Source organism: Brachyhypopomus gauderio, chromosome 11 (assembly GCF_052324685.1).
Source record: "Brachyhypopomus gauderio isolate BG-103 chromosome 11, BGAUD_0.2, whole genome shotgun sequence".
In the NCBI taxonomy this organism is placed as follows: Eukaryota; Metazoa; Chordata; class Actinopteri; order Gymnotiformes; family Hypopomidae; genus Brachyhypopomus; species Brachyhypopomus gauderio.
This window is the reverse complement of record NC_135221.1, coordinates 20,560,943-20,587,870: the sequence shown is the minus strand read 5'-3', so window position 1 is coordinate 20,587,870 and position 26,928 is coordinate 20,560,943. Positions and strand designations below refer to the sequence as shown.

Sequence of the window (26,928 nt, the reverse complement as noted above, 5' to 3'; positions counted from 1 at the left end):
AGTTTCATCTCCATCTGTGATGAGGCCTAGGATGGTAGTGTCATCAGCAAATTTGAGGATGAGGTTTGTCATGCGTGTACAGGGAGTACAGGAGGGGGCTGAGAACGCATCCCTGGGGGGCCCCCGTGCTCAGGGTCAGCGTGGCCGAAATACTATTACCCACTCTCACCACCTGCGGTCTGCTCGTCAGGAAGCCCATTATCCACTTGCAGAGATGAGAGTTCAAACCCAAATCTTTGAGCTTCAGGATGAGTTTGGCTGGTATGATTGTGTTGAATGCCGAGCTGTAATCTATGAACAGCATTCTCACATATGTGTTCTTACTGTCCAAGTGTGTGAGAGCAGTGTGTACTGTTAATGCAATGGCGTCATCTGTGGATCTATTGGAACGGTATGCGAACTGGTGAGGGTCTGTATTGGCTGGAAGCGTAGAACAGATGTGAGTTTTGACCAGCCGCTCAAAGCACTGGGAACTGGAACAATTATGGTTTTCTTAAAGCATGTTGGAATCACTGACAGTCTTAGGGAGAGGTTAAAGATGTCTGTGAAAACCTCAGCCAGCTGGTTGGCACATGCTCTAAGTACACGATTGTGTAGACCATCAGGACCTGGTGCCTTGCGTGGGTTAACTGCCCTGAAAGATTTCACCACCTCAGACAGAGAAATGGTCAGAGTGAAGCTCTCCTGATCTTTTGGGAGATTTTCAACAGGGGAGGTGTTATTTTCCTCAAAACGAGCATAATGTGCGTTAAGCTCGTCTGCAAGTGAGGAGGGTGACCCCCTGTCCCGGCTCATACCTCCTTTATAATCAGAGATGGTGCGCAGTCCGCTCCACATACGTCTGAGATCAGAGCAGAGGAAGTTGGATTCAACTCTGTCCCTATAGTTCCGTTTTGCTAGCCTGATGGTCCTCTGAAGGTTATATCTGGCCTTGCTTTCTCTCATCGTCTAGCTTGAGCAAAACTATTTGAATGAACTCAAAAAAGCTACTACATTTCACAGGATAGCTCAGATGTAGGGCATAGATTAGCACAAACAAACACACTAGTGCATCAGTCCATGAATGATGAGTCATTACAACCTGATCCTCAAGCACAATGAACACTTGGTGTGGTGAGAAAGGAACTCCAGCAGGCACCTCTTCTTCATCCACATCAGCAACCAGAGCAACTGCACCTTCATAAAACTCCATTTCATTCTGAAATATAACAGTGTGCAATATTATCAAACAAAAATATCCGTCAAAGACAAAAAAGAGTGAATAAAACACAATCAGCTATGTTTTTTTAATTAATTCTGACATTTTTTTATTGCAATGGATTATTGAGGTTTATTGCCCAATTATACCATACCTTGCATGTTTTGAAGATACCTGAAGAATCCTCTTTGAGGTAAATGGGTAGGCCGGCCAGGGCTGCTGTTCTTCTTGCATGAATGTCATTTTTGTCCTTAAAGGATAAAAATAAATCATGACAATGGGAACTATCATGCTACTGATAGTGTGAATGTAATTTGAAGTACCTGTTTCTCATATGCCAACAAAAGCTGGTTCATCTTTTCACCAACCCGTCCAGTTTCATTCTATTTGTAAAGTCCAATCAGCTGACCAGCATATTCATCCAATGCAGCATAAAACACATGTGGCAGGTGCTGATTGGTAATCCGGTGAAATTCACAGTAGAGCTGAGAATTAGCAAAAAAACCTTGAGATTAAAAACAAACAAAAACATTGCATACTTGATGAGCACTACATTTTAATCTGTACTTACCTGTGTCTCATTAAAGAGTGCTGGCCATCTTTCTTTAAGTTCTGACACAGGAGGAGAAGTTGTGATTATCTCTTCTCTCCTGAGGGCAAAGGTGCGCATCATGTGCTGATAAATAAGAGGGATGTCTCTTTCAGCAGAGGTCTTCTGGAACTCTTCTACCATCTCAATCCTCCTGGTCTCCAGATACTCTTTTGTTTCTCCAGAAGGATAACTGGGAAGGAAGTTGACCTCACCTCTCCTAGGTCTTTTAATATTAGCCCTTGGTGCAGCAACTTTTGGGTTTGTTCTGCTGCATTTCCCAGAATTTACAGCTACATCTTTGATGCCAGCTTTAGCCAGCTTCTTTCGTTGGTTTCCTAATTTATGTCTCAGACTATTCTTCCACCCTTCCCACCCAGTGTCAGAGTTCTCCTTCAGGCAGGGATGTTTTCGAACTAAAGCTTCTGCAGCCTTGCCAATTTGTGTGCTGCTAGGATATGCTTTTAGTTTATAGATTTCGTCCCCCATTGTCTCAAGTATGTTGTGTTTTTGATCTCTAGGGAGTCTAATTACTTTCCCATCTTTTTCATATGCTGCATTACCTTCCCTTAGCACATGTTCCACCTCATAAGAAAATGTTGGAACAATAAAAACCTCTGGCCACTGACTACTATGCTCAGGTGTGTCTGTGCTCTCAGTGCTATCAGTCAGAATGATTGTGTCATTGGTGCTAGTTGAAATCCATTCCAGCTCAACTAATCTGACCACTTTGACTGATGCTGTGCTTGGCAGGTGTTCTATTTCAACCAAATTACACAATGCATGATCAAAATCTGGGTCATGAAACTGGAGCCGAAAGTCAAAAGTCAATTTTAGCCTAGTTTTGATCTCATCTATGAGTGCTTGTACACTGCTTAGGCGAGATGACAAAATAAGTCTTTCAGCATCATCTGTATCGAGGATGACCCTCAGCTTCAATCTCTCTATTGCCTCCATCCAAGGTTGCAGTTTCTGTAACATACAGGGTATCAAATATTAATAATATAAAAATAAACCAGATTCGACTATTAGTCGACTAAAGGGAAAAGCTGACGAATCTGATTCGACTATGAAAATCCTTAGTTGAATATACCCCTAGAATTCACCCAATTGCAGAGACTGATTAACAATCGTTATTTGCTTCATTTGCTAATGAGCTCAGAACCTGCTTGAAAAAGCATGTTGGTAAAGGGTCCAGTTCACAAGTAGAGAATTTTAGTGATGAGATCACATCAAGTAGTGTTACCATGTCAACTTCTTGGAAATAAGACATATTAAAGTTAGGCTGAGTAACTGATGTAAGGGTTGATGGTCTATTAGTGCTTGTTGCTATGTTCTGCCTACTAGTAATCTTGTCCCTAAAAAATATAGCAAACTCCTCACATTTTTCAACTGAAACAGTCTCAGGGAAGCCACAGGAGGTGGGGTTTACTAGCTGATCTATGCTTTTGAACAAGACAGCTGAGTTATTATTGGATGAATTGATTAAGGTAGAGAAATAGTTTTTCCTTGCTGATTTCACTTCACTGTTGTAATTCTGCAATGTTGTTTTATAAATATCAAAATGTACTTGCAATTTTGACTTTCGCCAACATCTCTCAGCCTGCCTACAATCTTGCCTAAATTTTACAATAGATGGAGTGTTTCTCCAGGGCTTCTTAGTTTTACCAGAGATTATTTTAGTTACCTTTGGTGCCACAGCATCAATACAGTTCCTAACTCTGTGTGTGAATACTTCAACTAGCTTATTCCCATTTTCTGAGAGAGGAGGGAGGGACTGTATCATGTCTGTGAAGGCCACGGCACTGCCAGCACAGAGATAACGATTGGTTATTGTGTGCTTTTCACTGAGTGTTCTAGTAGATAATGACATATTGAAAAATACACCAAAATGATCAGAGATTGCAACATCAGTAATTTCAGTATTATTAACCTCTATACGTTTAGAAATGATCAAATCTAAAATGTGGCCATGCTTATGAGTTGGGCCTGATACATGCTGTATGAGATCGAAAGAGTTAAGCATCCTCATGAATTCTGAAGTGATTGGATTTGTGGATATATCCATGTGAATATTAAAATCCCCAGCAATTAAAACATAATCAAAATAAATTAAAATCCTTAAAAGCATTTCTTCAAAATCTTCAAGAAAATCTGCATGTAGTCTGGGAGGATGATAGATAATCAAAAGAACTGAATAAGTACTGTTGAGTTGTACTGCCAGATATTCAAACAGGATGTTCCCCTAATGAAATCTGCTTACAGCGGAATGCTTTATGGTAAAAACATGCAACACCACTACCTCTCTTATTTACTATGGAGACATTAAAATAGTTAAAGTCGGGAGGCGAAGCTTCATTTAGCACTATTGCTCCATTGCTATCAAGCCAAATCTCTGTTAGAAAAAGATTTCCATCAGTGGGGAGTCTTCTGAATTCTCAAAGGTGGTTTCTTCTTCCTCTGGCAGGGTGTGTTTAAATGCTGCCACCATGTTGCTCCCATTGTCTGTTATTACTGTGAAGATTTTCTCATTTGGTATGCCCCATTCTTGCATACATTTATCCACACATGCTTTGATTGACTGTGCAGTGTGTGGGTGGGCTATTTGTTCAAGGGCCAACAATGTGTGTTCTGGTTTATTTTGTTCAACACAAAAGTAGCATGAACTTATAGCCAGGAATGACGCCGTGAGCCCTGTTTTTGTCCACAGGTCAATGCCAACAGAGACCTTCCGGACAGCAGCCAATCTTTTTCTAAATTTTTGTACAGTATTTCACCTTCATAATATTTGTCTATCAAATTGCTTACTTTAGTTTTCTTTGGAACAGTCAGCTTCCTATCTATTGTTTCCATCATAAGAACAAAGTCCTCATCTTCAACTGTAGTAACTGATAATGCAGTACACCCAATCCATTTGGCTATAGCCTCCTCTTTTGTCTGTTGTTCTTTAGAGTCACTTTTGTACTTTGAAGTACTTAGAAGAGCTGCTGAATTATTCTGCTGGGATGCTATCACTTTCTTTGCATTCTGTGGTCCACTTTAGTCATCTGAGGTCCTCCGTAACTGCAAAGTGAATACGAGAAAACTGTTCTTTTATCCTTGTACCACCTTTTTATATTATCTCTTATTTATTTAATAATTGTTACTAGTGCTGTCAAGTGCTGTTAATCTAATTAAATGACATGCTCTGTGATTAACTAATCTAACTCATCACTTTTTACACAGTATTTTTAATTGTGCAATTCCAATCAATTTTACCATAACAGTAAATTAATGAATAAATAACTGGCATAGACCTTCATTCCACATTTCAATTCCACATCTCTTTATTTTAGACACACAACATACCAGACATCTGTAGGTCACAGTGTTTACTAAAGCCACACACTGCACATTATGTGCACTAATAAAATACTAACTAATAAATAAAACTAACTATTTATTATAAACTAGTAAATAAAACTAACAAATCTGTTTCGTGCACTTTTTAGGGTGTATGGAGAGATTTGGGACATGATAACGCACATGGTTGGAGTTAGCTAGTTAGTTTCCAGACTCTGGCCTGGACACACTGTTCCCCACACACCTGATCCAACTAACCATTAACCATCTGACCATTACCACCTTACTGAGTTAATACAGCGTTTACAGTAGGACATGCTCTAAACTGATTTTATTTTCTCTAAACACAAACGTTAAACTTGGAAAAATATTTTACCCTGCATGATATTAAATGCTTACCTTTGCATGGAGATCTGGGTGACTTGCTTGCAGATGCCTTTTAAGATTTGTCATGTTTTTACCTGAGATAGTCACTCCACATTGTTTACATTGTTTTGTTTTTCACGACGTCAAATGAGAAATGTGTCCATACATCGTCTCTTCTCTTTCTGCCTGCTGACATTGTCTAGATAATTTGATAATCATGAATAACGAGAGTTTACAGGCTGATACAGTCTTCTCGGGCTCAGATCAAATGTGCGCAATTGTTCGTTGCAAGTGTTCCTGCCTCTCCACAAACGCCGAAGTAGTTATGATTGGATGTTTTCCTAACTTGTCCTTTTTCAAAACTAAATCAGTTCTGATTGGATGTCGTTCCTGCCAAATATTTTCGTTTCGTTGTTATTCGTTGACGAAAGTGTCAATTAATTTCGTCATAGTTTTCGTCCTTTTATGTGGTTTTTATTTAGTTATCGTCTCGTTTTCATCATGAAAAAAACAAGACGAAATGAACACTGGTACGGACTGGTGCTTCTGCTTCTCCATCTGCATACGTTCCATGTTCTCCCTCAACTGTTGGTTCTCCTGATCCTTCAGCTTGTCCTGAAGCAGACACTCCTCCAGGCGTTCGTCAATCTGCTTTAAGATGTGGTTTCTTGACCTCATCTTCTTGTTCAATCCTCAGAGCATTAGCCCTTTCGAGCAGGTACTGAGCACGCTCCCTGGCCTCCTCCTTGGCACTAGGACCCTGGTTGCCGGGAGAGGTCTGCCTGACGCATCTGAGCCTTCTACTCCTTCACTGCATCCTACCAGGCACGCAGAGAAATAGCAGCAACAGCACAGGAGGAGAGAAATAATGCTTTTGTTATTACAGCCATTATCAGCCTTCCTTCCTTACAATTTCAAAAACAGCCATTCTAACATAAGCAGTAACTCACATTCAGTCCTTTGTAGGAAATCTGCAATCATTCACCACCAGAAATTGTCAGTATAGCAAACTGGGCTCTTATTACATACTAAATACTGACCCACATCTTGCTCAAAGTCAAAGTCAAATTTATTTATAAAGCGCTTTTCACAACACGTTGTCACAAAGCAGCTTTACAATCGTATGGGGATTAGGAAGAAACCTCGGGAGGACCAAAACTCAAAAGGGAACCCATCCTCCATTGGGCAACCCAGGGCAGCCAAGTCTGTGGTGCGCAGGGTGGTTCTACAGTTATAGTTAAGGTTCCTGTTCCCTGGCCAAGTAGTCACAGTCCCTTCTGTGCAGATGATGAGCATCAGATAGGAGTTAGCATCAGCACGTCCTCTTGCGGAAATCCCAGTACATCCACCGGCAAGCCAGAACATCTCCCAGGTGCTTGTAGGTGCTTGCATGCAATCGTCTTGGTAGAAGCATGGAAAAAGATAGACAATACAGACTGAGTGTGTGGACATCCATTTAAACCACCATTGATTTAAACATACATAGCTCATGTGCCAGTGATTAGCATGTGGCTCCGGCAGGCTAATCTATAGCAGCATAACTAAAGGGAGGGGTTCAGAGGTGACCACAGTCATGAGGGCTCACTGAGACATTGCTTTCCAGTCAAGTCATTGCCACAACTAGAGTGATGCCATGACACAGCTGGATGACAGCATCAACATCTCAGATTACCAGAAATCTCAACGTCTGGGGGCCCCCGAGCCCCAAACATTACAAGGGGAATATTAACTTCTAACCGTGGTCATGAAAACCCCTGCCCACTGCTATATAACACCTTCTAAGGCTGGGGGGTTATAATCAGCAATAGGAGTCTACCAATGTCACCATGCAATGCAATATCGTGGTTTAATGGAACTCGCATCAAACGCCAAAATCCATATAACAACATTCCAACACCCCCCTTTACGTTATCGGGGTGTGAGTGTCTTAATATGTACACACGCAAACTAATGAGAGAGAGAAAAAAAGAGTCTTTCCCAATGAACATTTGCAAATATCCGAGCAGGAGGGAGGGGAGAATCAGGTGGCGATATCTCCCGGGAGTACAATCTGAAAGAATCATGAGTCACGGCGGACTCCCGCATCCCGTAAGCTCACCAGTCCAGCATGGAAGGTAGAACGCGCAGGTAAACCGATCCGATATGAAAAATCCACAGTTCGGCGTATAACTCCCGTTGGGTGCATAAAAAGACCTAAAAGTCCAGGCGTGCATGCTAAAAACCCCTAATGAAACTGCGCTCTTCACGAATGAAAGTTTCCCCCACCAACGCTCAAACCATGCCTTCTACTCTCCTTCCTCTTCCTCTTAATTCCCTTGGAATAAACTGGGGTAGTCCCATGACGTCATGAGTGGGATATTCTGGTGGGCCTTTTGCTGAAAGCGGATTATCAAAATATAAAACACTTCCTCACAAACAAACAAAAACATAAATACAGAACTATAATGCGATCTCTATGCTGTGTTCGTCACAGATTGAATGCTTGATTAAATAGGTGAGTCTTAAGTCTAGATTTAAATATTGGAACTGTATCAGAATCTCGGATTAGCGCTGGAAGGCTATTCCATAATTGAGGGGCTTTAAAGGAGAAAGCTCTGCCTCCGGCTGTAGTCTGTAGAACTAGGAGAAATCCAGCATTTTGGGAGTGCAAAGGGCGAGATGGGTTGTAGTAAGCAATGAGTTCACTCAGATATTGTGGGGCAAGACCATTTAACGCCTTATAGATTAACAGAAGAATTTTTTATTCAATTCGATGTTTAATCGTGTAGTATAGTTATAGAGCCCGCTAGGGGGTGCTAGAGGAGAGGAGTGAAGGGGAGAGAAGAGGTGTAGCGGGAGCACATGAAGAGAGAGAATAAAGGAAAATAACTTTAAGTAATCAACAGGTCTCATTATTGAACAACACAACATTTATGGCGACGAGGATAAACAAAGAATCAAGACACATTGAAGTGAAGAGAAGAACGACACGGATTTAACGTTCCGAACCGACTTTAGAAACCTTAGGACCTGATTGCATTTTGTGAGCTAGCAGCGTTAGCGTGATCTGCACAACGAAATGGCGGACGAGCCTACGGGAAATGCTAATGGACAAGCACAGCCAGGTGGGAATACGATGGTACAAATATTACCACCCAATTCTTTGAATATGGGAGTAGCAGATCTGTACACGGAATATAAACTGTGGATGGACTCTTATAAGATTTTCGAAATTGCCAGTGGATCCATACACAGCACGGATGAGGTGAGAAGAGCTACTTTGCTGCATTGTATAAAAACCTTTGTCCAACGTATTTTTGCAGACAATAACCGTGCTGGACAAATACTTTACACCACGGAGAAATGTAGTGCTCGAGAGGCATAAATTTAGACAGAGAACTCAGGCTCAGGACGAGACTATTGATGCATATGTAAATGCACTCCGGGAACTGGCCAGATCGTGTGACTTTGCAGGGCTAGAATCAGACATGATACGGGACCAAATTGTGGAGAAATGTGCAAATAGAAGGCTTTGTGATAAGCTGTTGCAGGAGGATGGAATTACATTGGAGAGAACACTTACAGTAGCAAGAGTTTTTGAAGCTGCACAAGCAGAAGCCAAAACGCTGTCAGACGGCAATAGACTAAAGGACAGTACTGTGAACTTTACCAAAGACAGACACACACAGCCTCAACGGTTTGAAAAGAAGGGCCCTGTCAAGAAAGGAGATTGTGATGAGGAAAACAATGTATGTTACAGATGTGGATTGACTAACCACAAGGCAGATGACTGTGGGGCCAGAACAGCTAAATGCATGTATTGCAAGAAAGTGGGTCATTATGCACGAGTTTGCAGAAAGAAGACTACGGACAAAGAGAGTGGTTATGGAAACACTGATCTAAAACAAAGAAAATCAGAGTCAGGCAGGACCAAACCAGAGAGACTGAGAAATGTCGATGAATACAGCTCAGACGATTCTGACGAGTTTTTTTATTCTGTTGACCCTGAAGGAAAAGAACCAATACGGATTAATGGACAAATAGTGCGAATGGTAATAGACACAGGAAGTAGTAGTAACTTTATATCTGACAGTCTTTACAATAGACTTTTCAAAACAAACACAAAGCTGAAATTAACAACGAAAAAGTTTTATGCATATGGACAGAAAACACCATTACCATGCATTGGATTTTTCGAAGCTGAATTTTACTGGAAGGGAAACAGAATGAAGGACGATGTCTATGTGATCAGAGGCAATGCTGAGCCACTGTTAGGACGGAAGTCCAGCTTTACACTGAACATACTGAACAAGAGAGAGACAGTCAGTGCAGTACAACAGTCTCAAAGATTTCAGAACCTGTTTAAAGAATATGGAGAACTATTCAAAGGATTGGGAAATGTAAAAGGGTACACACACAAGATAACAGTAGATAAGTCTATACCACCTGTGGCACAGAAATTAAGACAAATTCCATATCACTTGAAAGAAGCTGTGAACCAAGAATTAGACAAAATGCTTGAACAGAACATAATTGAAGAAGTAAATGAAGGATCTGAGTGGGTTTCGAATTTACTGCTCACGCCAAAGAAAGATACAGCAGAGTTGAGGCTCTGTGCAGACCTCAGAGAGGTGAACAAAGCGGTGATTAGGGAAAGACACCCAGTACCGACTGTAGATAGCATTCTCCAAGCAGTTCAGGGATCTAAAGTCTATGCAAAACTGGATGCAAGGAAAGGCTTCTGGCAAATTGACTTAGATCCAGAGTCAAGACACCTGACCACATTCATTACACACCGAGGTTGCTACAGGTACAAAAAGGTACCATTTGGATTATCATCAGCACCAGAGGCTTATCAGAAGGCTATGGATTTATTGCTTAGTGGTATGCCGGGAGTAGTGTGCTACATGGATGACATGGTCTTATATGCAGATGACGAGGAACAGCTAGAAGAAAGACTGAGGAGAGTGTTCAAAAGATTTCAGGAGAGAGGACTGACACTTAACAAAGACAAATGTGTGTTAGGATTGAATCAGATTGAAATACTAGGTCATGTGATCTCAGGAGAAGGAATAAAGCCTGATCCAAGAAAAGTGGAAGCAATAAGCAAGGCACCAAGACCCGAGAACATTTCACAACTACGTTCATTTTTAGGTACATGTGGATTTTTTATGAAATTCATTCCAGATTATGCAAACATGTCCGAACCACTCAGGAGACTGACACGAAAGGGTGAAGAATGGCAGTGGACCACAGAGACTGAAAAGTCTTTTAAAGACATGAAAAGAGCACTGGTAAGTCAACCATGCCTAGCTTACTTCAAGTTAGACACACCGACCACTGTAATTGCTGATGCCAGTCCAATAGGATTAGGAGCTGTTCTACTTCAAAAACAGTCCACAGGACAAAACAAACCAATAGCATATGCAAGTCGCTCTCTAACTGCCACGGAAAGATGATATTCACAAATTGAACGAGAGGCTCTTGGATGTGTTTGGGCTGTAGAGCACTTTAGAACATACCTATGGGGCGGCAAGTTTACCATACAAACAGACCATAAGCCACTGATCTATATGTTCAATCCAGAAAAAGCAACAATGTTGCCACCACGAATTCAGAGACTGGGGATGAGACTGCATCCATTTGAATACAAAATTGAACACGTGGTAGGTAAGTGTAACATAGCAGACTCTCTCTCTAGACTGCCCTTGTCTGCCGCAGAATGTAGTAAGTACGTTGACATGGAGTACATGGAGAGGGTACTTTCCATACTCGCAAGTGAAGTACCAGCCATGACACTCGAGGACATCAGAAAAGACACACAAGAAGACGATACTCTGAACCAGGGGTCACCAACCTTTTTGAAACTGGGAGCTACTTCTTGGAGACCAATTATTGCGGAGGGCTACCAGATGGGAATTCGCATCAATCTAACGAAAAGTTGTTGAGCGGGGGGGTATCAATTGCTAAGCGGGAAGACCGCTAGCAACTGCGGACAATCTATAATAGTAGTAGTAGAACATAAACGATGCAGCGCTTTGATGCATGGCACTATAGTGAGCTATTTTTAAAACAAGCCCAACGTGGTGACCCCTGCTCTGAACCAACTTATATCAATTATTGAGACAGGACAATGGCCAACAAACATGACGGAGGAGTTGCAACCATATAAGAGATGTGCAGAGGAAGTGTCGACCCACAACGGACTGATCCTTGGGGCCCACAGGATTGTGCTGCCCAAAAGCAAAACAAAACAGGCCATGAACATTGCACACGAAACACACCAAGGAATAGTAAGGACAAAACAGTCTTTGAGAAACTAATTTTATTGGCCTAATATGGATATTGACATTGAAAGATTGGAGGTAGTGGCTGCTAATGGAAGGCAATTTGTGTCCACTCTTTTTGACTCTTTTCTGAAAACCTGTGGAATCAAACATATCAGAGCATCCCCTTACTATCCAAAGAGTAATGGCAAGATTAAGCGCTTCCATCGCTATCTGAAGAAGGCTTTCAGAATCAGTAAGTGTGAAGGAAAGCGTTGGACAGACGAACTGTCAAAGATCCTGATGGCGTATCGTACAACCACCCACAGAGCATCTGGGGAAACCCCAGCTTATCTCATCTTTGGGAGGGATATGCGCAACAAACTACCTCATTGGGGAGAAAAAGAAAATGAGAACAGAGACATAAGAAAGCATCATGATGAATATAAGAAGAAAATGAAAGAGTATTCTGACAAGAAACATGGAGCAAAAGAACATGGTTTTGAGGTCGGAGACATTGTATACATTGCAAATCTGGAGAACAACAAGTTGGATTCAAAATACAAAGGTGTGCGTTATGTTATAGTGAGGAGTACCTCTGACTCTTCCTTTGAGCTGGTCAACACTGAAAATGGAAGTAGAGTTATGAGGAATGTCAAACACCTCCAACATGCACCCATAATAGGGGAGGTCAACATCCCAGAACCAGAGACTCCGCACTTAGACATTAGGGCACCCGAGGATTTACTACAGCCACAACACTTGCCAACTGAGACTCCTCAAGAGACTGTCACAGTACCGGAAACCGCACTTGCAGATGAACTTACCACCAGATCTGGGAGGGTTATCAGGAAGCCAGCTCGCTACAGAATGTAGAATTGGAAAAAAAAAAAGAATTTGGGAAATGGTTTTGTTTTAGTAGTTAAGGTGGTTTAAACGTGTTTTATTATGTGAGGTTCTATGTTGGAAATGTTACTAGGCCACAATATGTTCAATTTAGTTTGGCTAGAAGTTAAAATCCTACAAGGGAAGGAAAATGTAGCATAGTTATAGAGCCCGCTAGGGGGTGCTAGAGGAGAGGAGTGAAGGGGAGAGAAGAGGTGTAGCGGGAGCACATGAAGAGAGAGAATAAAGGAAAATAACTTAAAGTAATCAACAGGTCTCATTATTGAACAACACAACAAATCGGAAGCTAGTGTAATGCTGTGAGAGTGGGACTGATATGATTGAATTTTCTAGCCTTAGTTAGGACTCTAGCATTTTGTACAAGTTGTAGCTTCTTTATGGACTGTTTAGAGCATCCAATTAGAAGACCATTACAGTAGTCCAATCTTGACAAGACATGGACATGGACCAGCTTCTCTGCATCAGCTAACGAAAGTAAATGTCTCAGCTTGGAGATATTACGTAAATGGAAAAAGGCAGCCTTAGTGACGTTGCATATATGCGTGTCAAATGAAAGATCCGAATCAATAGTGACACCTAAGCTTTTTGCGGTAGATTTAGGAGTTACTGAAACATGCACTCAAGGTTCACAGGACCTTGTGTCTTAGAAGAGAGTTAAGAAATGCATTATCACAGCATGATGCAGAAAAATTGGTGCATGCCTTTCTTAGCTCCAGATTAGACTACTGTAACTCATTACTGTCAGGATGCTCAAATAAGAATCTAAATAAACTTCAAATAGTTCAAAATGCCGCAGCCAGAGTTCTGACTAGAACTAGAAAATGCAATCATATCAGATCAGTCCCATCAGCCCTGCATTGGCTCCCAGTTAAATTCCGTATTGATTTTGAAATTCTTCTATTGACTTATAAAGCACTGCACGGGCTTGCTCCTGATTACCTCCAGGAACTTATTTCCTATTATGAACCCCCACGTCCACTAAGATCACAGGGTGCTGGCCTCTTATTAGTTCCAACAATTAATAATGTAACAGCAGGGGGAAGAGCCTTTTCTTATAAGTTTGTTGACAGTGCAGTGGATGGATGCCAATGTCTCAGAATGCTCCCAAGTCTATGTTACCTTCTGGTTCTGCCTTTTCCGCTAGACTGTAATAATTTAATTTGATGCCAGAGTTGCTGCCACACTCCAGAAATGTTTATAATAATTTCTTCTCGATCTATCCTGGGCCAGCCACCTCCTGCATAACCAGATATGATGGAGGATCAACCTATTGCCCTGACTTACCAGTGTGGATGAAGGATAAACCCACTACACTGGCCTCTCTCACCGTCCTCTGCTATGACTAACATTTAGGACTGAACAGGAATTACATAAATAACTCATGTATACACACCAAGATGGACTTTATTTATCCCTCACATCTTTTCTTTGTTTGTCTCTTTTTGAATTGTTCATTGTGACCGGCGTCAGCCAGAGGAGGATGGGTTCCCCCCCTGAGTCTTGGTTCCTCACAAGGTTTCTTCCTCATGCTCTTAGGGAGTTTTTCCTTGCCACTGTCGCCCTTGGCTTGCTCACAGGGGGCTTGGACTCGGACAATTGTAAAGCTGCTTTGTGACAACAACTGTTGTAAAAAGCGCTATATAAATAAAATTTGATTGATTGATTGATTGATTGATGAGGCCCTCTAGTGGCCAGAAGGGTGCATGCCAGCCGCTTTCATCATAGTGTCTCTGAAGCAAGCAGAGTCAGTATAGCTTGTTTGCTGTGCACAAGGAACGCAGGAATGCAGGTGCAGAAAGTAGACAATAATATTACCATCTTTCCTTATTGTTATCATTTATTAAAAACTGCTTTAATTACCTAAGCTGCCCAAAGTCTTTAAAAATGTATCACTCTATTAGGGGTGTATTCAACTAAGGATTTTCATAGTCGAATCTGATTCGTCAGCTTTTCCCTTTAGTCGACTAATAGTCGAATCGGGTTTATTATTATTTTTTTATTTAGAGCACCTTAAACGGGATCCCGTTCTCATTCAGGACATTTTACCTCTTCAAAGTAAAAACCTAAAACAGTCAGATAAATGAATAGGCTAAACATGGTAGGTTGGCTTTATTCAGCTTTTATTTATTTACTTATTTATTTTTTAATGAAACGTTAGAGAACATTAACCGTTAGTGCGCATTGCGCATATCGAACTGTCAGACAGGCACTGTGCAAAATGTCAAAAATATTTTAAATAAAATATGCCTGCCTGAAAATATTAAACAATTGCCACACAACAGCAAAAAAATACAAGGAAAGGTTCAAGTAACGGGGTTTAAAAGCAAACAACAACAAAAAATGTTTATAGGCCTACTTACCGAGACGCACCGCGACGAGACGACACGACTGAAACTACAAACGTTTTTTTTCGCCTTACGTGTTTTAAATGGTACGCCATGTTGGTTGTTGTCGTGCGAAATGAAAGACGTTGATGACATAACTTGCACTTTACTTTGTTTGATTCATCTTTGTTTTTCAAAATACTTTAAGTTTTTTAGTAGCCATTATAATCTCGGCAGATGCTGCGCGTATTCTGTAGCGTGTTCAGCTCCGCTCGTTTGGATTGTGCAACAGCAGGGTGTGATTTATTAATGTGTAGTAAGGAAGACGCCTATTGTTAATGCGTAAACATCATTTTTAAATATTTATTAACAGAAATTAGGATTATTTTATTTGACAAAAGGTTATATATAACGAAAACAAACACATTTCATGCAACAACTAATGCTTAGCTGCATCCTTGGGCACCTCCATGCAGTTAGTATGGTACATTCGACTATGACGTTCATAGTCGACTAGGGGGTATAGTCGACTATAGTCGAATCAGCGACTATTGCAGGTCACCCCTACACTCTATATTTGCCAACTGCTGACTAATAGGTGTTTGAGGGAATGCATGAGATGGGCATGGGAGAGGATCTGTACTATGATTAGATCAAAGGAGTTGGGACGAGATCTCTACACAGTGTCATGGGTCCTAGTAGTTTCTTTGTGTGATTTTGAATGAGTGTGACATGTTGCATGTAGGAGGATGCTCCTCTATAAAACTGAAGTAGCAGGGGAATCTTAACAGGTCTTTAATGTTTTGGTGATGTTAAAGAATTTGTTGCATCTGGTCCTACATCATCATCACGTCAGAGCTTCATGATCACTCCTGAAATATGCAAATAAGAATACACGTTGGTTATTTCTCAAAATGTACTGAAGCTCTTCCTGTGTGAGTGAAGCACCTTGGCCATGTGGTGATGGCATGTAGAAGTGACACCCATGTAAATAGGAGGGTTTAAACCCTCTCTCCTGCTGCTCGGACAAGAACCAATTATTTCAGTGTTTGCAGTGTTGAGGGTAGAGAATAGGGAGGTATAAATCTCTACTGGTGATGACAGATAAAAAATTAAGGTTATATCATCTTAAATGAATATGCTGATTTCAGGTATAAAATCAATGCTGTTCCAACTATTGCCAATGTATGGGGGTGTGGAGAAAAACGATTCTTAATTAATTATCTCCTACGATTGGACGACAGAAACAGACAGGAGTAGACCTGAACTGAACTGAGCAGATGTGTAGCCTGTCTTGTTAAGTGTGGATGTAGGTGCTTACATGTGTATCCTCACTTGGACCTGGCATGGAGTTGGGTTTAGGGGGATACTGCTACTTCCCCACCTGGTCCACCTTCCATAGGACCACGTTCTTCTCTCCAGCCCCACTGGAGACAACAGCAAAACAGGAGCAGCTGGAATTCAGCCAGTTCTCTATGTGTTTTAGTAAATGTACCTCAGTTAGAAGGTGAGCTACTACCTTTGCATGTAGAAGAGCAGGTAGGCTGTTCTTGCCCTGTGCTTAAGGATGGCCGGCTCAATCATTTTTGAAACCTTTCAATCATTGAATGTTAACCAGCTCTCTCCGTTCTCCTCAGATACGTCACTGATCAGTGCCCGGTCAGGGTAGCAAGATGTCATTAGTCACTTTAGTTTATACTCTATGTTTGTGGATAATGTCAGAGTACTCACCACTGTCCATGCTGCCACCCAAATGAGACACCACAGCGTGGTGTAGGTGTCCGTGGGAACATTCCTGCAAAATAAGCACATCTGTTTTTTCATATGATTAAAATAAGAATGCATCTTAGATCGTTAATATGGGTCTCTCATGTCTCTCTATGTCTCTCAGCCTGTCTTTCTCAGTCTCTCTGAGCATCTCTCTCTTCTTTTCATCTCTCTATCTCTTTCCTCACCAGTGGGCTGACGTGCTGTACTTTCTCTCCCTGTCCTTCTCTGCTCTCATTGACTACTAATGGGTTAAGAGAACTACATCATTATGGCAGGTACCTATAAACGTAGAGAGGCAGTAAATCCAAAATTTAACTGATCACTGTAGGAAAATGGCTGATTTTACCTTGTTCTGGCTGAGAGCTTTTCCCCAGATTATCCTCCTGCTTTTCATGTGGTTTGTTCTGGGTGTATGCTGGTCCACTGTGGACAAATCACAAAGCCATTCAGTAAGCATTTAATTGCTAATTGTGAAAGGGTGGACAGAGATGAGAGTGCGTATGCTCAGGCCGTTGTACAAGCTGACCTTAACGGTTGCCCGAGTGAAGCCACTCCTGGGAGGACAGAGAGGTCCAGCTCTGATGGGATGTCCATTAGGTTTGTTAGGTTCTGGCCCAGCATGTCAAACCGCTTAATGTGGAGGATCAGAACTCTGTTCCAAAAGGAAAAATCATATAAGAACTGTACGAGTTCACTGCTTTTAAACTCATTGTTTCTGGTCTTTTACATAAAGCGAGACTCAACGTGAGTGAGTCTGAAGAAGTGTGAAGAACTCCACCACTTCAGATGCCATGGTGGCTTGACCATTTGAACTCCAAAACCGTTGACTGAAAAAAGTTTTCACTGAGAGTGACAATGTTTAGGATGGCTCTCTAATTTAACACACTGGTAAAAAAATTTTGTCCTGTAGGGGTATGTGAGGTGACAGACCTTGAAGTAACTGTGTAGGGTGTGAGTCAATATAGAGGTGATTGAATTCCTCTACTCTGGAGCTCTGCAGTCCACAGCTTTCAAACACACACACCAATAATGGAGAGATTACAACCTTCACACAAAAATAACCCACATTATCCCATACTAAGTGTGTGCATACTTTCTGACAATGCACACTTTGAAGAAAAACATGTTAAGACCAGCTGATTTACAAGAAGGAGATGTGGGGATATAGCACAGAATAACCTGCTGCAAGTGCGCATGGATTTGAGGTGAAACTCAAAATTTGCCAGAGGGCAGTGTTGTGATTTTCATCTTAATCCCTTCATAGTTTGTTTACATTACAGTATTGAATCAACAGCTTATCATAATTTATATATTGACAAGTCATAAAGTATTAATCAAATCTCTAATATTAATCGCTATATGTTTTGCTTACATTATATTAAGGATCAAGTTGCTTGTTAGTAAGAATGTCGGTGTAAGCGCTTGTGTGGCACTTCCAATACTCTATGCGTTTGCAGTAGGTTAAAAATGGAATGTGTGTAAGAGAAGGCCCACTGTGACCTTATGTGGTGAGGCCAGGTAGTAAGACCTCACTTCCAGAATAGTGACAGCTGTAGGAACGTGCAGCTCCTATGTTTAGAGGAAAGCATATATAATGGTGAAGAGAGCAGACAGCTTCAGAGCTGCACATGGGGTGACATGATTAGGTAATGTGAGCTCTCCAGAGATCTCTGTAAATAAAGGGTTAAAAGACAAGACTGGTAATGTTTTCTTTTGCAATCAACGAACACGCTGCGCTAAGGTAAGAAAAGGTTAAAGCGCAACATTTTTGGTGACCCCAACGTGATTGCAAAATAGTTTTGGAACTTTTTTTCTTTCATCTAATGACTGACAGTTTGACCGTGCCGGCACAACAATAGTGGTAAAGCAGAACCTGTTAAAACAAATCTGCAAAATTTGAATTGCAACTAAATTGTGGTGAACTGACAGTATTTGGATGATTCTAAATTAAATCCAGTCTTGTCTAAAAAGGTAAAAGTATAAGTATACTATGGAAAAAGGGTTTTTAGTCCCTAAGGTAATTTATAGGGTTCGAGTCCCTACCGGCAAAATGAAAGCTAACAAGTTTTTGTGTAATAATTAGTGCTGTCAATTCCAGGTGCCGCGATTAAAAGTCCTCACCAGGATTTTGTTCAAGCTTGATAGATTTTCTAATTAGCCATCCAGGTAAAATTAGTAGAATCAACACAATCCAGGAAGCCTGAGCAAAATCCTGGTGAGGACTTTTAATCGCGGCACCTGGAATTGACAGCACTAGTAATAATGAAAACTAACAAGTTTTTATTTAAGGTTTATTCCGTGGTGTGGCGGCCGATCCGTTCTTTTGACGAGAGGAACGAGACATACGCAAGTTCGAGTCTTGCTAGCTAGGTATTGATATTAACCTTTGGATCCGAGGAGTCCATTTAATTTTATTTCGATAAAGCAAAAAGCCGGATAATGCACCTGAATTGATTGAGGATGGTAAAACCTCGCGGTGTCAGAATGGAACTCTCGTTCTATATTTAGAACTTCTGGGTGAGTATCTGTTTTTATCAACGTATGCAACTTGTGAGAAAATGCAAGTATTATAAACAGTTTTAAGTAGAATATAATGTTAGTTTTAAGGGTATGGAATACCTTAGTGGAACAGATGAATGTGACTAGTAAAGTGATTTATACTATTTAAGAATATCATAAGCAGTGTGATATTTGAAGGGCTGGCTGTTATGTGACAGTATGGGTGACCAACACAGAACCGTGTGTCCTCAGATGCAATTAATTTTAAAACATTAGAGTCCCGTATGTTATATGTGACTCCTCCCTCATTGGTATTTAATTTATTCAGGTTTCCCCTTTGGTGTGGTCCCACATATATTTAGTATCAGCTGTACCTTGTGTCTTTGGCGATTACGTTAAGTATTCATTTGCATAGTAAGTAAGGCTTTGCTGTGGGTCATTTTGTATAATTAAACCTATTGCATCTGTTTCTGTTCCATGCATTGTTTGCATATTGTATATAAGTTCTCCTTGTGTCTGGTCGGTAAAGCTTAGTGATCGTGCGTGGATATTTTCTCGTCCTGAGATTAAATTTCTCAATTTCGCACCCTCCCCTAGTCTCAGACTATACTTTGTGGCTTCATATATTGTCATTGTTTGAGTGTTGAATACGTTTCAGGCCAACCCTTAGTCTAAGACTACACTTTAGGGATCATAAATCAAGTCCGTGTCAGTCAAGTTCGTGTGTCGTTTATTGTGTTGAATAAGTTGGGTTCGCTATGCTGACAGTCTTTTTTATACTTTAAATGGTTGCTGGGTTTGTCCTGTTAATGACAGTTGTTTCTCTGTATCCCATATATATATTGGCTATAAGTCATCGGTTAAATTTCTTCCTTCATTGTTTAACAAATAGCGTAGTATGTGCTTTGTCTGAGGTGTTCTAGTTTTGACTGTAAGTGGATGTATTTAATTTCCTCATAATTTCTTAACGCTAGGTTATGTCATTTAGTATTGAAATCAGGATTGTTTGTACTAGTGGTGGGCCGTTAACGGCGTTAACGGCGGTCGTTAATTTGATAATCTTATCGGGCGATATAAAAATTATCTATCTATTAATAGATTTTTAAAAATCTATTCTTAAAGTTGGGTTGGGAACTGGGTCAAAATGGGTAAGCAAACTATGATGACTTTCAACTTGATAGTTTAGTTCGGCTGTATTCCTAACCAGATTGCACAGTAGGGTCGAGAACGAGTTTTCAAACCTGTGAATTACAAATCGTACGTGTTTACATGGATGCAGCCACGAAGTCGCCAGGTTTGCTTCATGGAAAATTCATTTTTAGGAACGTAAAGTGTTACCGGAGCGGAGCTCGGAGCGGTCGTTTTCTGCATGGTCCTAGCGCTAGATTCGTCGCTATTAAAATATTTCTTTTTATTAACCGTTAAAACTGCAGAGGACCAAAACCGGCTTTTGAAAAAGTACCCCCCAAATTATGTCCATGAGGTTAAATGTACTAAATGTTGGCTTACATTTCAAATATCATGTTTAGCTGAATAAACATGTTATCAACCCCTTTTAATGTACAGTATGTAGGCTTACAAATTCATGTTTAACTGAATAAACCGTTGAACACAAGTAGCCTACATTTTATTGAGCATGTTTTTCTTCAAATATCAAAGTAGAACAGCTTTCTCAAGCAGTCATTGATGCATTTTGGAAACAGGAGATGAGCCCCTGGTCTAATGCACCCTCTGTATTAAGAAACCCTATCTCAAAAACTGACTTTTAGTCATTACTTGGGTAGCATGCATATGAGCCATTTTAATATAGATTAATCTAGATTAATCTAGATTAATTTCAAGATTTCAGTGAGATTAATCTAGATTAAAAAAATTAATCTATGCCCACCCCTAGTTTGTACATTGTATGGGTTTTGTCCCTCCTCTGTATTTAGTAACTAAGTAATCAATCTTAGTTGAACGTCTTGAGAAATGCCTCAGCGCGTGCACCTGTTGCGTGAGGACAGTGTGCCTAGATAAGCAGACAAGCAACCAAAAGTTAAATTTCATTCGTGTATTTGCCTCCGCCTCTTAACCGAGAATTTACATTGCCGCAAAATAGACCAACTGGCTAAAGTGCGCACGTTTAACTCGCAAAATTATCAAACGAGGAAAAGATTTAGCTCTGTGACACATGTACAAATATTGTTTGCTAGGGGTTGTTCATAACCAACTAGAAGGAGTTGGGACTACACAGCAGATATTCAAGAAGATACACCACAGCCACCGTATGAGTTAAACTCGGTAATGCCCACTAACTAAGTTATCCAGGAATTAATATAAAAACAGGAATCGTACAAATAGATAAAATCGACGACGTGGAATTTAAAACGCGCAAGTTACCCTTGACACTGGATATTAGTATTTAAGGCTAAAAAAAGGGAACTCATGCCATGGAGTGAAGTGTGAACTGCGTTTTAAAAGAGACTTGGATGGAGTAGTTATAAATAGCACACACACATAGCGAAGTGACTTGAGTGAGGTAGACATGTCAGTGAAACGGTGAAGTATTTGGATAGCAAAAACTGGACAAGCTGACAGCAGCAAGAGAGCTTGGCTCTGGCAGACTTGTGGTGTTAATTATAGTAATAATAAATAACAATAAGAAAGAAAAAACCCGACAATTACAATAGGTTTCCCACACTACGTGTGTGAACCCTAATAAGTATTTGAAATCGTTTACACTGTGGGCCTTGAAAAGATAATCTAGGAAAGTAGCTTTTTGAATAATAGTCAACGTTTCCATGTTTTTTTCTAATGTTGGAATAGGTCTGTATGTTGTCAGTTTAATATGAGAAACCTGATGCCAGTTAAAGAGACTAGGAAATGTTAAATAATAATAATAATAATACTTTGTATTGGTATAGCACCTTTCTGTGACGGGCAGGGGTGAGCAACTAAAAGGAAGTGATCACGCCAAGTCTCAGGGAAAAAGGATGGTTTAATAGAAAGTGTGCAAACCAAAAACCCGTGCAATATCTCCAAATTAAGGATAAAATGACCAGCGGTCAACTGGTACAAAGACAAGACATATATAGGCAAATAAACTACCCTGAGGTGAGACGGATCACGGGCTCCGCCCACCTGAGGGACGCACATGACGTCACCAAACAACAACAACAGCTGCTGTGGACGGAGGCGGCCGGTAGGGGGCTGCCTCACCATGACACTTTCAAACATACATGCAACTCAAAGTGTTTTATAGAATAGACAAAAAAGAAAAATGTTAAAAGAAATGAAAGATAAAAGAAATCAAACATAATAAAAGAATGTAATAGAGTGACAAATTATAAAATAATATTGCAATAAAGAAAGTAAGATGGCAATTAGAATAAAGTTGGAGTTTCTTAATTAAAAGCAGATCTAAACAGGAAGGTGTTGACTCTTCTTGAAGCTGGGCAGAGATAAAATGTCTCTGAGCAAGCTGTTGCACTCTAACAGACCTCAGAGCACGGGGGTCCACCCCAGAGACCTCAATATGTCCCCTAAGTGTATTATTTTATGCAGTAGTATCCACAGTATGGGTTTAACCAAAATTTTAGAAGAAGGGGTTTTGGGAAGGGGCAAGGAAGGTCACAGTGATCTTGGCAACTTCGTTGTGGCAGGTGGGGTGGATGTTCTCTTTCTGTTCAGGAGAGTCATTGGACGAAGGAGAGTCCCCACAAAACCGTAGGATGAAGGAGGGCCAGAGGTCAGAGGTCCAGCACCAACCCTTCAGCAGCACCAGGGCAATGGCGGGGCCCTGATGAGAACTAGGACAGCAAAGCCACGGAAACCCTATGTTGTCCCTCACTGGCCGTACTCAAAGACTATCATTTCTGGCTGGAGAATATCAAAGTCTGCACAGAACTGTTCAAATGACTGTACAATGCGGCCAGCAGGCCACTAAACACAGGTTCCTGAGATCAAAGACTGCACCTGTTAACCTGTGGAAGAGACATTACAAATGCACTGTTCACAGACAGCGGACACCTGATGCACCTGATGTCCACAGACTGGCCTCCACGGTTGCTATCTACAGGGGTTTCCTGAAGTCTCACTCATGAGCCGCGAGGGGCGTCCACTCCCAGTTCATTTCCTGGCAGCCAGATCACTTTGATTGAACCTTTGTCCTGCCACCCGACCCACTTCATGTTATATTGTTGTATGACACAGCAGGGGATCCAATTCATGGGGAGGAATTTGAGGAACAGCTACAGGATCAGGTAAACTAGGTTATGTACTGGGGCCTGGATCAGGTAAACTAGGTTATGTACTGGGGCCTGGATCAGGTAAACTAGGTTATGTACTGGGGCCTGGATCAGGTAAACTAGGTTATGTACTGGGGCCTGGATCAGGTAAACTAGGTTATGTACTGGGGCCTGGATCAGGTAAACTGGGTTATGTACTGGGGCCTGGATCAGGTAAACTAGGTTATGTACTGGGGCCTGGATCAGGTAAACTAGGTTATGTACTGGGGCCTGGATCAGGTAAACTAGGTTATGTACTGGGGCCTGGATCAGGTAAACTGGGTTATGTACTGGGGCCTGGATCAGGTAAACTAGATTATATACTGGGGCCTGGATCAGGTAAACTGGGTTATGTACTGGGGCCTGGATCAGGTAAACTAGGTTATGTACTGGGGCCTGGATCAGGTAAACTAGGTTATGTACTGGGTCCTGGATCAGGTAAACTAGGTTATGTACTGGGGCCTGGATCAGGTAAACTAGGTTATGTACTGGGGCCTGGATCAGGTAAACTAGGTTATGTACTGGGGCCTGGATCAGGTAAACTAGGTTATGTACTGGGGCCTGGATCAGGTAAACTAGGTTACTGGGGCCTGGGGGGCGGCAACCCTGCAAAGCTGAGACATGCGCAACAGTGCTGGTAGATAATGGGAGATTCAGCCACTCCACACATCTAATTATCTTCACACCCTGGTCACATGGGTAAGGAGCAGGTAAGCATGATAAGGAAAATGAGTACAACAAGGCATCGGGTAACAACTAACTGAGTGTGAGCTAATTTAAATCACTAGTGTATTAAAATAACTTCATTTGACTAGTATTTTCCATCACAAAGAAAGACTTATTTTAAATTTAATTTATTAAAGTTTAATTTAATTTATTAAACTAAAACAGACATTGGCACAGGCAGTGGACTTAGCAGTTACTGATTAAAACTTATTATTCTTTTTAGAAGTTTCTGAAACACATTCCAGAATGATGTTTCAGTAAAAGGGGGGGATACACCTGTTAGACAACACCATGCACACAGCATGAAGCAGAAGTCGTACGTACAGAGTGACAAGATAACAAAAGGGGGTAAGCTGAGAGACAGAGGCAAGTAAGAGCCCATTAGATGGTTTGCAGGGCAGACCACAGGACCTAGAGCTATGTAAAATACAGGAAAAATTGACCCCAGAGAAAAAATTAAATAAAGAGATAAAATAAAATAGCATTGCTGAGTAAATATGGTAAGAAATAAGGAAGTCTGGAAAGGACCAAATGGGAAACAAATTTTACAGAATCTATTGATCAAACCAGTGTTAACTGAGGCACACAGGGTAGCATGTGGGTAGAAATAAATGAAGAAAATTTTGGTTGACTGATGGCACCTATACTGACATAATAGCAGACTGGACAGAGTAATGTGATATATGCATAACAGCTGTCATGCTTTAAGGAAAGGTCTGAGCAGGCTCCCTGGACCAAAGGAGCTAAGATAGGATATGATAATTCTTTGATAATCACTCAGTGGGGAAATTTGCATTGTTACAGCAGCAGAGAATTGTGTAAGGAAATACACATATGTAAGGTTCTGTACAAAATGCAATGAAAATAGGAGATGAAGTTCAGATTGACTATATGGGTATGGAAATACCAATACAGGACTAAGGTATTTGTTAATGACTGAGGATAAATTCTTATGTTGGGTAGAAGCATTTCCACCAGGCCAGAGGACTCCAAGTTGGTCTGCAAAATGTTGATAAAATTACTGGATACTGCACCATTGTATAATAAATTAAGTGTACTCGGATAATGGGATGCACTTCACTAGCAAGGAGCTAAAATTTGTGGAACAAAATTTGGGTTTGAGACACAAATATGGGTTGGTTTATCATTCTCAATCTCAGGGTAAATTGGAAAGGATAAATGGTAACAAAGGATAAAGGAAAAGATATGTGCACAAATGTATGTGTTTGTAATGTTGGCCAGAAGATCTTCAGTGAATTTTGTTACAGGATTCACTCCGTATGAGCTCATGACAGTGAGAAGTTTTCGGGGGCCCCCCAACGCGCTTGCGACATCCGACAGGAAAACCACAAGGTTGTACAAATAATGGTAAAATGCACTAAAAAGCTGTCTGTGAAGCTTATTCTGTCCAGGTGTAGGGAGGAGTCAGAATCAACGCCATGAGTAGATCTAACAGTCACCAAGTCATTGAGAAGACATCACACGCCATCCAATTGAAAGGCAAAGGAGAAATGTGGTATCACTTCAGCCAGTGCCGACCATCAGAACCACCCCTTGAGCGCGCAGAGATACAGAGCTCTCAAACAACAAGTTAAAATAACACTAGAGCTGGGGCATGTCAAAGGCCTAGTTTAACATTGTTTATTTGACTGTTTTTTGTTTGTTTCTGCATTATTATTAAAGTTGGCACCAATGTGATGATTATTATGTAACAGAATGTTAACGGGCCGCCCAATGGAGGATGGGTTCCCTTTTGAGTCTTGGACCTCCCAAGGTTTCTTCCTATTCCCCACCATCATAGGGAGTTTTTCCTTGCCACTGTCACCTTTGGCTTGTTCACTAGGGATCTGGACCCGTATGATTGTTAACCTTGTAAATCCTGTAAAGCGATTTGTGACAACATGTGTTGTGAAAAGCACTATACAAATATATTTGATTTGAATGTGAAGCCATAAAATGTTTGTCTCACCAGGACATTCAGGGGACTGCCCCCTGTGTATGTGGATCCATGGTGGGTCAAGGCCTTTATTGTCTTAATAGTAACTGCAAAACTGTTGTATTCCATGTGTAAGAAACTTAGTGTGATGCTTTATCAGCACCGTGATTGAACAGAGGGATCCTCAGGGACAAGCTATGATCTCCACACATGAGGAAGGTCTTTCCCCCTCCACAGCTCCTCGGCTAACTATGATGTCACTGTTGTATCATGGGGAGTCAGATGAGAGGGTAACATTGGAAGATATTTTGTGATCTCTCATTTATCAGAGATCAAGAGAGGGTTTGTTGTGATTTTGGGTTTTTGCTTAGCACTAGCATTAGCAACAATATATTTTGCTTACCATTAACATAATATAGTAATTAAATATAACTACTGGATTAGATGTGTTTAAGCTGTGAACCCTAAGAAGGGCCTTGGGAAATCATGATGTGTAAGGAGTTTCAAAGGGAAGATGACCCGGTCAACGGGAAGTTGAGGACCGCAGTGTTAGACTGATAAAGGAGAAGTACAACATACCGGTGTATGACAGCATCCCTTTGAACAGATATTCTAATATGTTGAAACAAATGGAAAAGTCATGTCTGCTTGAACAGCAAAATCATGTTTGCTCGAACAACAACACCATGTAAGGTATAGAAGAAGATCTAAGCGTTTGGGGGCGGAGAAATCGTATATAAAGACGGCATGTACAAACAC

General features: G+C 41.0%; 1 protein-coding gene across 2 annotated transcripts; it reads right to left on the bottom strand.

Annotated features, from left to right (window-relative positions):
• Window positions 1-189: 189 nt before the first annotated feature.
• Window positions 190-3,108, bottom strand: LOC143527432 (uncharacterized). 2 transcript variants are annotated; one of them, XR_013134119.1, is made up of 4 exons: window positions 1,770-3,104; window positions 1,522-1,683; window positions 1,353-1,448; window positions 190-1,198 (listed from the first exon to the last, which is right to left on the bottom strand). XR_013134119.1 is itself a non-coding variant. In XM_077022639.1 (2 exons), exons 1-2 carry the CDS (start codon window positions 2,766-2,768, stop codon window positions 1,582-1,584), a joined length of 1,101 nt encoding a protein of 366 aa, XP_076878754.1. In that variant the 5' UTR covers window positions 2,769-3,108; the 3' UTR covers window positions 1,521-1,581. The 2 variants fall into 2 exon arrangements, 1 of the variants encoding a protein (XP_076878754.1); XM_077022639.1 differs by lacking the exons at window positions 190-1,198; window positions 1,353-1,448 and having other exon boundaries at window positions 1,521-1,683; window positions 1,770-3,108.
• Between the last annotated feature and the right edge of the window lie 23,820 nt (window positions 3,109-26,928).